Source organism: Pantherophis guttatus, chromosome 1 (genome assembly GCF_059756535.1).
Source record: "Pantherophis guttatus breed Tessera chromosome 1, ASM5975653v1, whole genome shotgun sequence".
NCBI classification, from domain to species: domain Eukaryota; kingdom Metazoa; phylum Chordata; class Lepidosauria; order Squamata; family Colubridae; genus Pantherophis; species Pantherophis guttatus.
Genome location: NC_142063.1, coordinates 216,646,582 through 216,660,161, shown reverse-complemented (window position 1 = coordinate 216,660,161; position 13,580 = coordinate 216,646,582). Strand labels below are relative to the sequence as shown.

Below are 13,580 nucleotides of genomic sequence, written 5' to 3'. Positions count from 1 at the left end.
AAACGGTCAGTCTCTAAATTATTGTGCCTAGGTTGCATTTGCCTTACAGCATCAACAGGAAAGAAAATCTACCCTCCTGAGAACACGACAGGCTCCCCTTCACTGTCTCTCAGGCAACCTGGCAGTGTGGGAGGGGGCTGTTGTAGGTGTATGAAGGAGGAGTAGGTTAGACAACACAGCATTACATTCTTCATACTGAATTTGTGAAAACTGACAATAGAGAAGGCGACAGGGCCTGCCTATTTGTAAAGTAAAACAGAACCAAACTGATATATCATGACCTCTCGTGACAGGTTATCTGCTACCAAACCTTCCCCATCTTCTGAATGCTACTGCAAAGCAACCAGTTCACTGAAACAAAGAGAGCATCGCCTACAATTACAAGACTTTGCCCTCTTCTGGCAGTTTCCATCATCACATCTAGACTTGCCATTGTGTAAGAAGGCCCGGCAGGCGATCACCACTCCTCCTCCTTTGAAAAGCACGTATTATGGAAAGTCTGCTTTGGAGCAAATCCTCACTTTTTGGAGGGAAGAACTCTGAACTGAGCTATTTACTGCAGGCATGGGTTTGAAATATTTATAGCAGACGCCTTTTGAATCATCTTGCCACTTCCCCTCCTCACTTTGTTTTATACGAGTGTATTGCAGCTCGATGGTGAATCAGCTCTTCTTCAATTGAACCAAAGCGTCCCTCGTGACCTCCACCTGCCCACACTTGTGGGTGCCAAAGATGACCCTTGCCCTCTTCCCGCTGCCTTTCCATAAAGCATTAGAATACGGCCTTTTTAAGTCTAAACAGGACAAGCAAGGGCAGCCATATTAAAGTTGCTGAACGTGTGCGCGGAAGCCTTAATGAAATGCCAGACTGCACATTTCTTCATCTTCCCCCTTTCCATAAAGTCAGGTAATGCAAATGTGAGATCCCCAAAGTATTATTAATTCTGCTACATTGCACATTGAGCCAGTGATGCTGAAGCGAAGAGGTGTAACTTACATTGCGATCGTGCCAGCTGCTCGCTCTCTCGGGGACAAAGGCTTTCAGCCCAAAGGAGAGGGCAGGTGGCAGTGCCAGTCTCTGTCCTCCAAGGATTTTCCATAGAAGGAAGAGGTGAAAAGCAGAGGGGAGGGGAGGAGCAGATTTAATTTCCAAAACTGTCAAGTTGATGTGATAAATTGGCGTTTCTGCAGCTACCAGTGTCAGACCTTATGAAACTGTCCTACTTTCAAAAGTGGCAGAGGCTTAGCATGTGGCAGATTTCTTGTGAAAGCATCTTTATTGTGCCCCTTATGTCTCTCGGTTGGATCAAACAGCTTCCTTTGGTTGCATTATATGAATATGGGAGGCTGATTTACATGGAGTCCTATCACAGTTTCATATTATCTATAAGAACTGGCATCATTTCTGGGGTTTCTGGCTAAAGACTCAGATGATTCCTAATTGCTGAAATTGGGGGCTGAGACCAGGCGGAGTAGCGGTTCCCTCACTGAACTATGGTTAATGGAACAGAAGCATTTTAGGTTTGAATTTAAGGGAACAATCCAATTGTACATTCTTGGAATATTTCCAATCTGTAATGTTTGGTCATTATAATCATTTTTGTTTCATGTGGAAAATTATGATCTAGAATTTACAAGAGGCAATAAGTGAAAGTACCTATCGGATACAATCCTATATTTTCTGTCATGCTTAAAATCATATGCAAAATAATTTCTTCTTAGATGGTTTTATTTGTCAAAATCTACAGTTATTTTACACTGTTCTGTAGGGCAGTGATGGCAAACCTTTTCAGCACCGAGTGCCGAAAAGGGAGTGTGCATGCACCTGGGCCGCAACCCAGAAGAGGAGCTGCCCAGGGCACATGCACATGCCCGAAAATGAACTTCCGGTTTCTGGTGCACGCATGCACACCAACCAGCTACTCTTCCGGATTTCTGGCGCATATGCACAAGCGACAATCAGCTGGGCAGCACGCATGCTCATGCAGGAAAACGGAAGATCAGCTCTTCCAGTTTCTGGCAGCGCCTCACGCAAAAAGGCCAGCTGATTGTTGTAAAGACCGCATAAACTGTGTTTTATGATGACTTTTTTATAGTAAGCATTGTATTGTAAAAACTGACCAGAGATCAGGTTTACATTTTTGTTATTTTTAAAACTTTACATTTTATTTAAATAAACACAATTATTTGTCTATATCCATTCATTATCCACTTGCCCACATAACCATATCTGAACAATATTATACACTGATTCAGTAGCTAGATCACAGCGGAGAGAACAGGAGAAGGATGGGAAGTGGGACAACTTTTCCTTTAAGCTATTTTTGAAATCAAAATCCCACTCTTCAAGCTGCTATTATCTCCTAATTGGGATGTTGGGAGAAAAAAACACTAATGTTTTGACCCAAGAGACACCAACAATAGCTTCAGGGGAAGATGCTTAAGATCAGAAACCAATGGGAGAAAAAGCCTCCACACATTCCTGGCCTCCATTCTCTGATCACTAGAGGGATTATAATAGCTTATCCAAGATGAGTGGGAAGTTGTTTTATTTTGTTGAGCAGGCCTGGCCAAGCCTTTATCACCCGAGCCAAGTTTTTTTTGAAGAACTGAGAGAAAACAAAAAGAAGGATCAAAACAAATAGAATCAGGGGGAACCTCTGCATTTCTGTGGGGAAGATTACCAGCAGCCCAGGCACTTTCTAGAGGTCTTGCTAAGAAATAACTACCACATATGATGTCACAAATGATTACAAAAATAGCATTTTCAGAAATAACATATTTATTAACACCTAACATGCTTCAGGTGAAACAATGTTTTCTTTCTTAGCTTTTAATTTAATTAATTAAATATAAATGGAGGACCATCTCATGTAAAGCAAATCTTACCAAGATTATATCCTAGTGTGACATTAGTAACTGAAAAAATTAAATATACCGTGTTTCCCCGAAAATAAGACAGGGTCTTATTTTCTTTTGACCTCCGAAATATGGCCTTGGCCTTACTATCGGGGGCCTTATTATTTTTGAGGTGCAGGACCTCAAAACCTTGGCCCTGGCAGAGGGACTGGTGCCGGAGCGCCGACCAGCTGCTCTGCCAGTGCCTCTAAGGCCGCTGCCTCTAGCAATTGTGGTGGAAACTTTTCTTCTACCATCACCCCCCACTCCCGTAAAGTTGGCAGGGCTCGGTTGGGTGGAAGGACGCCCCAGAGGAAAGTCCTGAGTCGGACTCCCTAGCCGAGGCAATTCCCGGTGTGGAGCAGGTCAAAAGGGAAGCGAGTGGGGCTCACATAGTGTGGGGCGTGAAGGCCAACAAGACATGTTTTATCGGCCAGCGCCTCTCCGGCCAGCTCCACCAGGCTCCACGGCATTCTGGACGAGAAAGGCTTCGGAGCATGAAGCAAGCGGTGTTTCTGGCAAACCTGTACACAAGCAAGCTCCGTACAATGGGGGTTGGTTGCAACTCCTGGAGCCGAAGCAGAGAACAAAAGGATGGCCGGGAAGAGTTTAAAAGAGAGAATCCAAGGTGTTGGTTCTCAAGTAACACACCGCTAGTGAGGAGGAAAGGGAAGCAGGAGAAGAAGCTCTGGCTTGGATTGAAAAAGCCATGGACTGGCTCGATTGCCTTCCTCTTGAAGAGCCTGCAGGGCAAACAGGAGATCTGGGGTTTGGGCGAGCGGCAGAATTCTTGCTTCTCCACCTCCCCACCCCTCCTCACCTGCCACTCCCCTTTGCCAGCCGAGATCAGCAAGCCAGATTTGGGGAGCTGAATGCGCTGCCGCTGTCCAGGAGGAGAAGAATATGAGCAATGGGTGCTCTTTCAGCACCTCCTCTCTCTTCTTCTCCCAAATGGCAGCGGTGCATCCGGCTCACTGAATCTGGCCTGCTGATGTCGGGCAGCTCTGATGTTCCCCCTCCCTTCCCACCTGTACATGTGTCTAAATATTAGGGGGGGCTTATTTTCAGGGGGGGCTTATTTTACTGCATGCGCTCAAAAGTCCAATTGGGCTTATTATCCGGACATGTCTTGTTTTCAGGAAACACGGTATTTAAAAATAAACATAAATCATCCTATTTTCATAAAACTCAACCATTTTATAAGCTGATAACATTTTATACTATGTAAACTATTTTCTTGTATTAACGATCAAAATGTCTCAGTGCAAATAATTTTATACCAATATGTTATGAAATTAATATGCAGACATTTAACACTTTCTGTGAGAGAAAAAGTAGTTTCTTGCCCCTGGTTTGTTACTGGTGACAGTTTTACTGTTTCTTGTTGTTATACTGTGATTTGTTCCATGGTCAATCTTGAATATATTCTAGAGTTTCTGGTATAACATGGTTTCATCAAGCTAATATCATGCATACATATATAAAACATGTTATCTATTTATTTATATCTCATCTTTATTATTTTTATAATAACTCAAGTTGGTAAGCGTACCTAATGTTCCTTCCTCCTCCTATTTTTCCCATAAGAACCCTGTGAGATGGTAGAGTGAATGGCCAAAGTCAGCCAAACACTAAAACTTCTTCAAGTGAGAGATACAAAGATTATTGGTTTAACACGAAGTAAAACAGACCATTGTTATGATGAGTGTAATTGAAAGGAAAAGAAATACAAGAGAAACATTATTTTGCTGTGTGTTATGTTAAATCTTCCATAATTTGAGGGGGGGAGGGGAGGGGGGGAGCTGATGTGTATAGAACATACAACTACAATTACACTTTGCCTTCTCTGAAGTCTTTTCTCCAACCTTAAATGGATCCAGAGGTCAGATGGAGTTTCATCCAAAAATTATGACACAATTCCAAAGAGCTTTTAAAATTGAAACATACTTTACTGTATGAAGTTTCTTGAAGTTCCCAGAATCTGCCTTTCTAGGAGAGAAAACTTAGACCATAGACATAATGGAAAGTTTCACCTACTGTACTGATTTTATAGCAACCGCAATAACTTTTCTGTTTGTGTTTGTTTTACACACAAGTCATACCGCAGAAGAGTTAAGCAGATAAGGATGGTAAAAAAAAAAACAATGAAATTTGGCATGGGTTTTATCCTTATTTCTCAGAGTGCTTTATGTAGCTTATTGCACTGGAAAATTAGCTACAGGGAGAGGGGTCACTTTCTGTACTCCATATCTAAATTTCCACAAAGCAGTATCCTTACTAATGATTATATATAATGCAATTTTGACAGGGATTACATCCTATCATGACTTAAATTACTTTTTCAATTCTATGAACATTAGTTATAAGATGTTAGAAGAACCTGATGTCTTTTCAATTTTCTGTTTGTTTCATTCAGGTGGAGGGTAATGGTTATAAATTAGCAGTTTACCCCTAAATCCATAGCATTCTCTGAGCTCCCAAGTTTTTAATGAGATCTGTGAAAATTAAGTAATGAAGGATATCCATGGGTTGTATTTCATCTCTGCTCAATACTCTGTCAGCTCTTCATTGTTTCAATTTTGCCAACTACTCAGGTCCCAGAATGATCTACTATCCTTTCTGCCTTTTCACTTTCTCAAAGCAAGAAGATTTAGTGCAATTCAGGTTATAATGATCTAGCAGCTTTAAAGAAGGAATATGACTTTCCACCATTCTACTCACTCAGAATCAAGCAGGGTGGATAAAAATCAATGATTTTTTTTGAAAAAATAAAAAAAATCAGATTTTTTTTTATTTAAATTGGATTTTTTTGATTTTTATTGAATTTATTTTAATAAAAAACTTTTGGGGTAAAAATCTATCGTAAGATAGTTTTCTATTTAAGATACATAAATAATTTAGTTTATTCAGCATGAAATGGAGCTTAGTTATCTAGCATGAGGCTGTATATTCTGCAACACTGGAACTATTGGTGAGTCAACAGTGGGTCAAAGGAGTAGCAGAGATGACAGTTGCTCTTTAAAAATTATGATTTAAATCGAGTTGATTTAAATCAGGCCTTTTTACTAGTGATTTAAATCATGATTTAAATCACAATTTAAATCACAATTTAAATCATGATTTAAATCACTAGTAAAAAGGCCTGATTTAAATCAACTCGATTTAAATCATAATTTTTAAATCACAATTAACAATTTAATTTTAAATCACAATTTAAATCAACTCGATTTAAATCAAATCCACCCTGGAATCAAGCAAGACTTGTTCTTTTCCAGATATAATATTAAACCTTGGCCATGGCTACCTTGTCCTTCTGAAGCTGTGTACATGCATTTCCCGGGAGTTGAGCTCAGTTAAACAGTTTTATTCTGTGACTGCCCATTCATATTCAAAAGATAGGAAGAAATTGGATATCCAATGATACTATAGGAACCCCCAACCCCAGTCCATAGCCCAATACCAACACGGCTGTTGGGAACTGGGACACGCAAGCGACAGGCAAGAGCACATGCACATGAAGCTCCGTTTGTGAAAGCGGAGGATGTGCACAAAACCATTCTCTCTCTCCCCCTACTGCCATCGCCACTGCCGTTCCAGAGCCAGAAAGGTTGGGGACTGCTGCTATAGAATGCATTTTAAAAACGGGGGAATCAGCACAAACTTTTATTTTCCCTGTCCAACCTTCTCTTGGCCAGGAAAATAGGTAGAAAGCATGTGCTGAGGATAGACACTGGATTCCACTATTTTACATATCAGTATATAGCTGATTGATACAGAAAACTCATTGCAGATTCATGAAATCCCATGAGGATGTCCTCTTCCTCTCTAGATATATGTAATTGCTTAAATAGGAGGGAGTATGAAGAGGGAGTCAATCTATTCTCCAAAGCAGTCAAGGGCAAGACAGGAAGCAATGAACAGAAACTAATCAAGGAGAAGGAACCTAGAACTAAGAAGAAATTTTCTGACAGTGAGAACAATTAATCAGTGGAACAACTTGCCTCCAGAAGTTGTGAATGCTCCAATATTGGAAGTTTTTAAGAAGAGACTGGACAGCTATTTGTCTGAAATGGTATAGTGTTTCGTACCTAAGCAGGGGGTGGACTTGAAGACCTCCAAGGTCCCTTCGAACCCCACGTTTTATGTTTGTACAATTATTGGAACTTCTCAGTTTTTTTCCTCAAATGTATGCTTTAACAGGGTGGTTTAATTTCAAATGTAAGAAGAATTTATATAAATAGGAACAGTTAGAAATTGTACATATGCTGCCAAATAACCAGCTACCAATTTCTCATGGAAATAATAACAGCAAGAAAATTACACTTACTTTTATTATAGCAGGTTGAAAATACACCTTTATCTGCTGGACTGGCACTTATGTGCCAAATTTCACCAACTTGGTGCAGAAGAACATTTTTGTTTATAATATTATTTTCATCATCAAAATCAATGATGTGAATCTGTAAATTGAAAACAAGAACAATAAACATTTAATTTAATTTAAAAGTATTTTCAAGACAGAGAAACACAGCATGAGTTGCACCTATCATTAAAACAAAGTAATAGCAATAGCACTTAGACTTATATATTGCTTCACAGTGCTTTTACAGCCCTCTCTAAGCAGTTTACAGAATCAACATATTGCCCCCAACAATCTGGGTCCTAATTTTACCAACCTCAGAAGGATGGAAGGCTGAGTCAACCTTGAGCCTGGTGAGATTCGAACTGCCAAATTGCAGGCAGCCGGCAGTCAGCAGTGGTTAGAGTGCAGTACTGCACTCTAACCACTGTGCCACCGTAGCTCATGTAAGTTCCTGGACTGACACCATTATAATATGAACATTAGTATTTTCAACTTCAGGATAAATAGATAAAACAATAAAACAATAAAACATCTATAATCAATAGGATTATGAAGTATTTCTACTAACCCTTTATACAAATTTCTACACCATTTAAAACATGACTAACCATTCAGATATTCAAGATTACTTAATACAGCTAAAGATGCTGCAACACACATTTTCCACAATCCACTTCTAGTGTTTTATCATGGAAGACAGTCATTAGGAAAAGATTATCATAACTCAAACCAACTTTCATACGAGAGGAAGAACTAACCCTTTCCCAGATAGCTCAAAATGTGTTTACCATCTTGTTGCCTTGCCTCTTTTTCTTATAGAAGAAGCTCAAAACGTGATGCCTCCTAGAAAGATAAGGTTCTTATCTTAGCATTTCCTGGTAAGAAGTAACTGCTACACCATTGGAACATGAAAATGATCTTGACTGGCTCCTGGAACATGGAAATGTTTCACGCAATTGGAAATATTATGAATCCCCTCTCCTACTAAGCAGAAAATTAAGCTCCCTGATTTTCAAGAGAGCTAGTTGTAATGAAATGAACTGGGTGATTCAAAGAAAGAGGAGTTAGTCACATCACAGGAGAGGAAACTGAGGCTTTCCCGATACTGTTGAATAGAAGTTTAAAGCAATTCTCATTATTGTCAATACAGTACTGGCTCAGGCTGCTGGTAGCTGTAATTCACCAGCAGTTGAAAGGGCAACTGGTTTACTATATGTTATGATGGTAATCATACCAAGCAAGCCATTTTTTATTCGTATTGTATTTACAAAGCATCAAGTTCAACTTTTTAAGTAGTCAAAACCAAATTACACTTAGATCTGCAGGAAGATATAAACCGCTTGTAACTAACGGTTTGTGCAAGAAATCCCCATCCTATACTTCTTTATTCTGGATGGATGCTACCAACTAGACTCTTTAGTATTTCATTCTTGAACAAGGTGTTGGATTTTGGGGAAACATCCCAATTGCGGATTATATGGCTTCTCTAGACTCATTTCAAGTTAGCTTCTGGAGAGTGTTTTAATGCCTCTCTGAATGATGTACATTTAGAACTAGATTGTTGGCTTCTCTGTGACTTTGATACCATCCACTCTGGCATCCATCTGAGCCACTTAGATGGGATGTGGCATTGAGAACAATTTTTAAGGTAGCTCACTTCTTCTCAGATAAGGACTTTCAGAACATGACGCTGGAATTCAATACGACAGCCCTTGGACTCTTCTGCCCTTTGCAATTTAACATATGTAGAAAATCACCAGGAAAGGCTCTGTCAAATTTTGGAATTTACCATTAATAAACCAATGCCTAAAACTTTTAAAAACCTTCAAGGGAAGTTCCTCTCTATCCAACTGTAAACAAATATTCTGTATATTCACCAGGAATGTGAGTGAGGGTTTGAAAGTATAAAATGGCCCTGAAAATTTTGGACTCCCTGCCAAAGGAATCCAGTCACTACCTATGTCTTGTCACTATACCAGCAGTGAAAAAACATTTTTTTTTCAGAGACACATTTGGAATGCTGAAGTTATAAATAGTAACTTATGTAATCAGTACTGCTGTACTACTGTTATTTGCTTTTAAAGGTATTTTAATTTTTTTTAAAAAAATATTCTTCTTATCTTATCTTATATTATATTCTCCCTTGAGTCCTATTTTCTGATTGGACAGAAAGGTACAAATTCAGTAACTAAATAAATCTAGCCTGCTATTGCTCAATTAGTTAATGGAAGTTTTTAACAACTTTACCCAGGTCTTTTCTTTCTCATGCAAGGAATGTGTTTCATCAGTTCGCCAATAAAGTGCAAAAATAAAAATACAGTTAAAATATGTAACATATATTAACAGCAATCAACAATACAAAGCTCTCTAAAAACAGAAATCAAAGCAAGCCTCAGCACATTTAATTTTTTTTTATTAGTCCACCTATTATATTACAGAAAACATTGCATGGCCTATTTCAGTTTGTCTTAGATATACAAGTACTAGCTTAGAAAAACATGTAGAAAGAAACAATATTTTCTCCAGCCAGTATCTTCTTATCCAATAGAAGTCTGGAAATACTTAAGCTACTGGAGATTTGTTTATACAATTTACTATCCTGAGACAAAACCCTTATTTCATTTCCTTCTCCTACTCAGGCACATAATAAAGGAGGCAATTTAGGCCAGAAGCAAGCTCTAGAAGTCAGGACCAGCATCGAGAGACAGATGTTCTCCCAAAATTGTTGGTCAATGTTTAACTAAGCAGCATGTCTGTAAAAACAAAAATGCCAGTGGTTAGCAAAAGAAGCACAGCTTCAACAACTTCTCTGCCGAAACAATACAGCACAGCAGACTCTACCAAGCTGGCTGCTTCGTCTGTTAGCTCTCACAGTCTCCTTTAGAAAACAAGAAGCCTCATGTTGAAATTATAAAGCAGTCTCCTTGGCAGTGAAATTGATTCCCTAAAGGTGAGCTACAAATCAAAATTCAATTTGCTCTACCAACATGTATTATGTGCCCCTACTAACCATATAAAGAGGGTCATTCAGCACATAAACTAGAAGTGCCTTCTGCCCTATCTCGGGTCCCTCAAAGTCAGACACAGCTGCTTTCCTCCCCCTGGCAAGATGATTCAGAACTACATCAGACCCTAAGGACAAGCATTATTAGATATAGTGTGTCATACATTCCGGAGGACTTTTTATTGGTTGCATAGTCAGCCAGATGTTTAGATGGATTTGACAGTTTTGTCCACCTAGAGTCCTTCTCAAGGACCCGGGATAGGCAGATGTTGTTGTTCAATGGTATTAAACATATTGTCACATATAATATCAACATTTGCCTATCCCGGGTCCTTGGGTAGATAAAAGGTAGATAAAAATGCCAAACCCAGTCTAAACATCTGGCTGACTGTGCGATAAACCATAATTATTATTTATTATTATCTGCACCCATTTAGTGAGGAGACATGAAAAGAATTAAAGGGGATATTTGACAAGCTTCCATCTTTGGTCCAGCAGCAACATTCTGTAGGATGAAAGCCAGATATCTCATTTCTTATAAGAGCATTCTGATCAGATTGCTGGTACGAGTAATATTTTATTTCACATGGAATTATTTTGTTTATTTTGCTCTTAAAATATGACTGCTATTTGATTGGACATGATCCCAGAGATTGAGGTCCATGCTGACTTCAGAGAAAGGAGATACCTCTGCTCGGGAGCTGAAATTCCTGGTTTTGCCTCCCTCGTCTGGTTGAAAGAGCTGCCTGCAGAAGGATGTCAGCTCCCCTCCATGAACAGAAGGGAAGGGCTTCAGTGGGGTAAAGGAATGAAATTCAAGATCTTCAGGATCTGAGCCCCATTTCTCCAACCCACCAAAGTTCACTCCCCTCTGTGTGCAGAGGGAATGCCTCAATGGGATGCATTTCTCTACCCCATCAAAGGAATTCAGATCCCTTCACAGGGAAGTTCTTTCAGCCAGCCCTTAGAGTCCTCTTGGCGGGTGGCAGCAACTTGCAACCTTCCTGGATGACTTCGCCATTGACTTTCTAGGGCAGCCAGCAGAGAAGATTGCAAATGGTGATCACTTGATTGTGAGGCACTTGGCAATCGGTTGTAAGTACAAACAGGTTGCCAAGCACCCAGATGACAAAGGGGGGGGGGGGACAGCATTACATTTTATGATGGCTAGATGTACTTTACAGGCCATAAAGCACCCTTTCAAAGGCCACTGTAACTTATGAGTTAAACTATACAAACTTCCTAATGCATGTAGTTTATCAAATCTCTATAGATGGAGCAGGGGTCAGAACTCAAAAATTATTTCTGGGCTCAGGCTTGTACATATCGGAGAAGGTAGGCATAGTTGTAGATCAAGGATTGTATGTAGGAAATCTATAGATACAGATTCAGGCAGTCATTTGGGAGAGGAGCATAAAGGCCAAACACAGAAGATATATGGAAGTAAAGTCACTGTTCATCAGTAACAATTATCCTTGTAAAGAGGGTTCTTTGAGAATATAATTGATCATCTACCTCTGAAACTCTAGATAGGGCTCCAGAGCTTCACGGTTTAAAACCTCTAGCTCAGAATTATTGAAACAATATTTAAAAGTCTGGGATTTTGGGTCTAGTGTTGTCTTGTTCCCACCTCTCTCCTCCATATCTTCCTCAGGGTTTGTTTCTTAGCTTGACGAAGACTTTGGTTAGTAGTCTATCACATTCATTTAGATATTGGGTTCATTTCATTCTAACGTCTGGTCCACCTTAAGCTGGGATACAAATTGAGCATGTCAAGCTAGTCAACAAGTGTTCAGCCTGGAGATTTTCATTCAGTACTTAAGCACACTTTTTAGTATAAATTAAATTCTTGTTTCTCCCTAAGCACCTTTCCAGCTCCACAGCTTATCTTTAGAATTTTTTTTTAAAAAAAGTCTTTCTGCTGTTACTATTGCTAAACCTTGATTTATCTACTCCCAAAATTTTACCAATATATTTTGAACAATTTTTCCATGAATTTCTCATCTGGACCAGTTTACCTTCTCCTCCCATGTGTACAAGCGTGAGCCCAGAAATAATTTCTGAATTCTGGCCCCTGCTTTAGAGATTTAATAGACTACATGCATTAGAATTTTTTCATAGTGACACCAAAGCTCTGATATGGCTGTTTCAGAGAAAGCATATATCCTTCTCCTTTCATGTTCAGATGCACTTAGAAAAAATCCACCTATTCAAAGAGGCTTTTAATATTTAATGATCTATGATTCATAAACTTGTTTTCTTTTCTGAATTCCTTACAGAAGAGCAGGGTAAGAAAAGAATTTTTAGTCTGCTCTCAGGTCAGCACTAAGAAGAAGTGCATCAGACATTAATTCATTTACTAAATCCTTTTCTTTTGCCTTAATTCCTTAATGCAACTTGGTAGCTGAAGTCAAAACCATAGATTTTAAGGATTTCCTGCAACACTTTCTCTCTCTGACTCTCCTAGACTAATGATGTTTCCTCCATCCATGTTAAAGTGGAAGGACAAGTAGTAAGGTCTCCATGAAAGGTGAGGAATGGAGAGACAGGGTTGTGTTGAATTACAGCCTTTTTAAAGGCAGCTACCCAAACTAGTTCCTAAAGAACTCTGTCCAACTACTCTTACAAAGTCTTCACAAAAAAGACATAGTTCCCATGAAAGACCAAAACCAAAACAGCCCTGGACCAGGTGATAAAAATTCTTCTTGGCAGATGTGCAATACTGCATTCCCTCCAGAGTATGAGTACAATAGAATTTTTAAAAACCAAATTTGTATTCTATGGAAAGTTGCAGATATTTTAAGTGTATTGTAACCATACAACACAACATTGCAAGACACTGCAAACCCCCTCGCCCCCAATTCGATTATCTCAAGCCATAAAATAAACAAGCAAAAAACGTCATCCTATACCATGAATGGAAACAGGACTGCAAGTCTTGGCAATTCTTCCCTCCCCACCCCCCCACTACCACACACACTTTAATTATATAGCAGAATACCCCACAAAACGTTTTATTTTCTGACAAGCACTCTATGAACAGCATTAAAGCAGAAGATGCTGTGGGATTCTCCTTGATTATCCCCTCCACTCTCCAATTTCACTAGCTTGCTTATGATAGCTGAATATTAATGAGCTGAATGCAGTTGAAATGCACTCCCCTCCCCAATCCAAAGCTTTATGAGTTAAGATTCCTTCAAGGGATTCCACCCACAATAGCTCTTCGCCTGAGAGCTGAATTGCAACCTAGATGTCAAGCCGCCATCTGCCATGAAATGTACAAAGATCCACCGTTGCCTGACCTAGGCTGAGAGAG

At 39.4% G+C, this 13,580-nt stretch overlaps 1 protein-coding gene across 4 annotated transcripts in view; it reads right to left on the bottom strand.

Annotated features, from left to right (window-relative positions):
• The window catches only part of EIPR1 (EARP complex and GARP complex interacting protein 1), a 61,793-nt gene that overhangs the window by 42,328 nt on the left and 5,885 nt on the right, over positions 1-13,580 (bottom strand). For 2 of the 4 annotated variants that reach the window (XM_087882420.1, XM_087882422.1), the window contains exons 3-4: positions 8,049-8,103; positions 7,225-7,357 (exon numbers count right to left, since the gene is read on the bottom strand). In XM_087882420.1, coding sequence (XP_087738546.1) covers positions 7,225-7,357; positions 8,049-8,103 — 188 coding nt within the window. The remainder of the gene's footprint in view (positions 1-7,224; positions 7,358-8,048; positions 8,104-13,580) is intronic. The other 2 variants (XM_034432027.3, XM_087882421.1) reach the window with 1 other exon arrangement.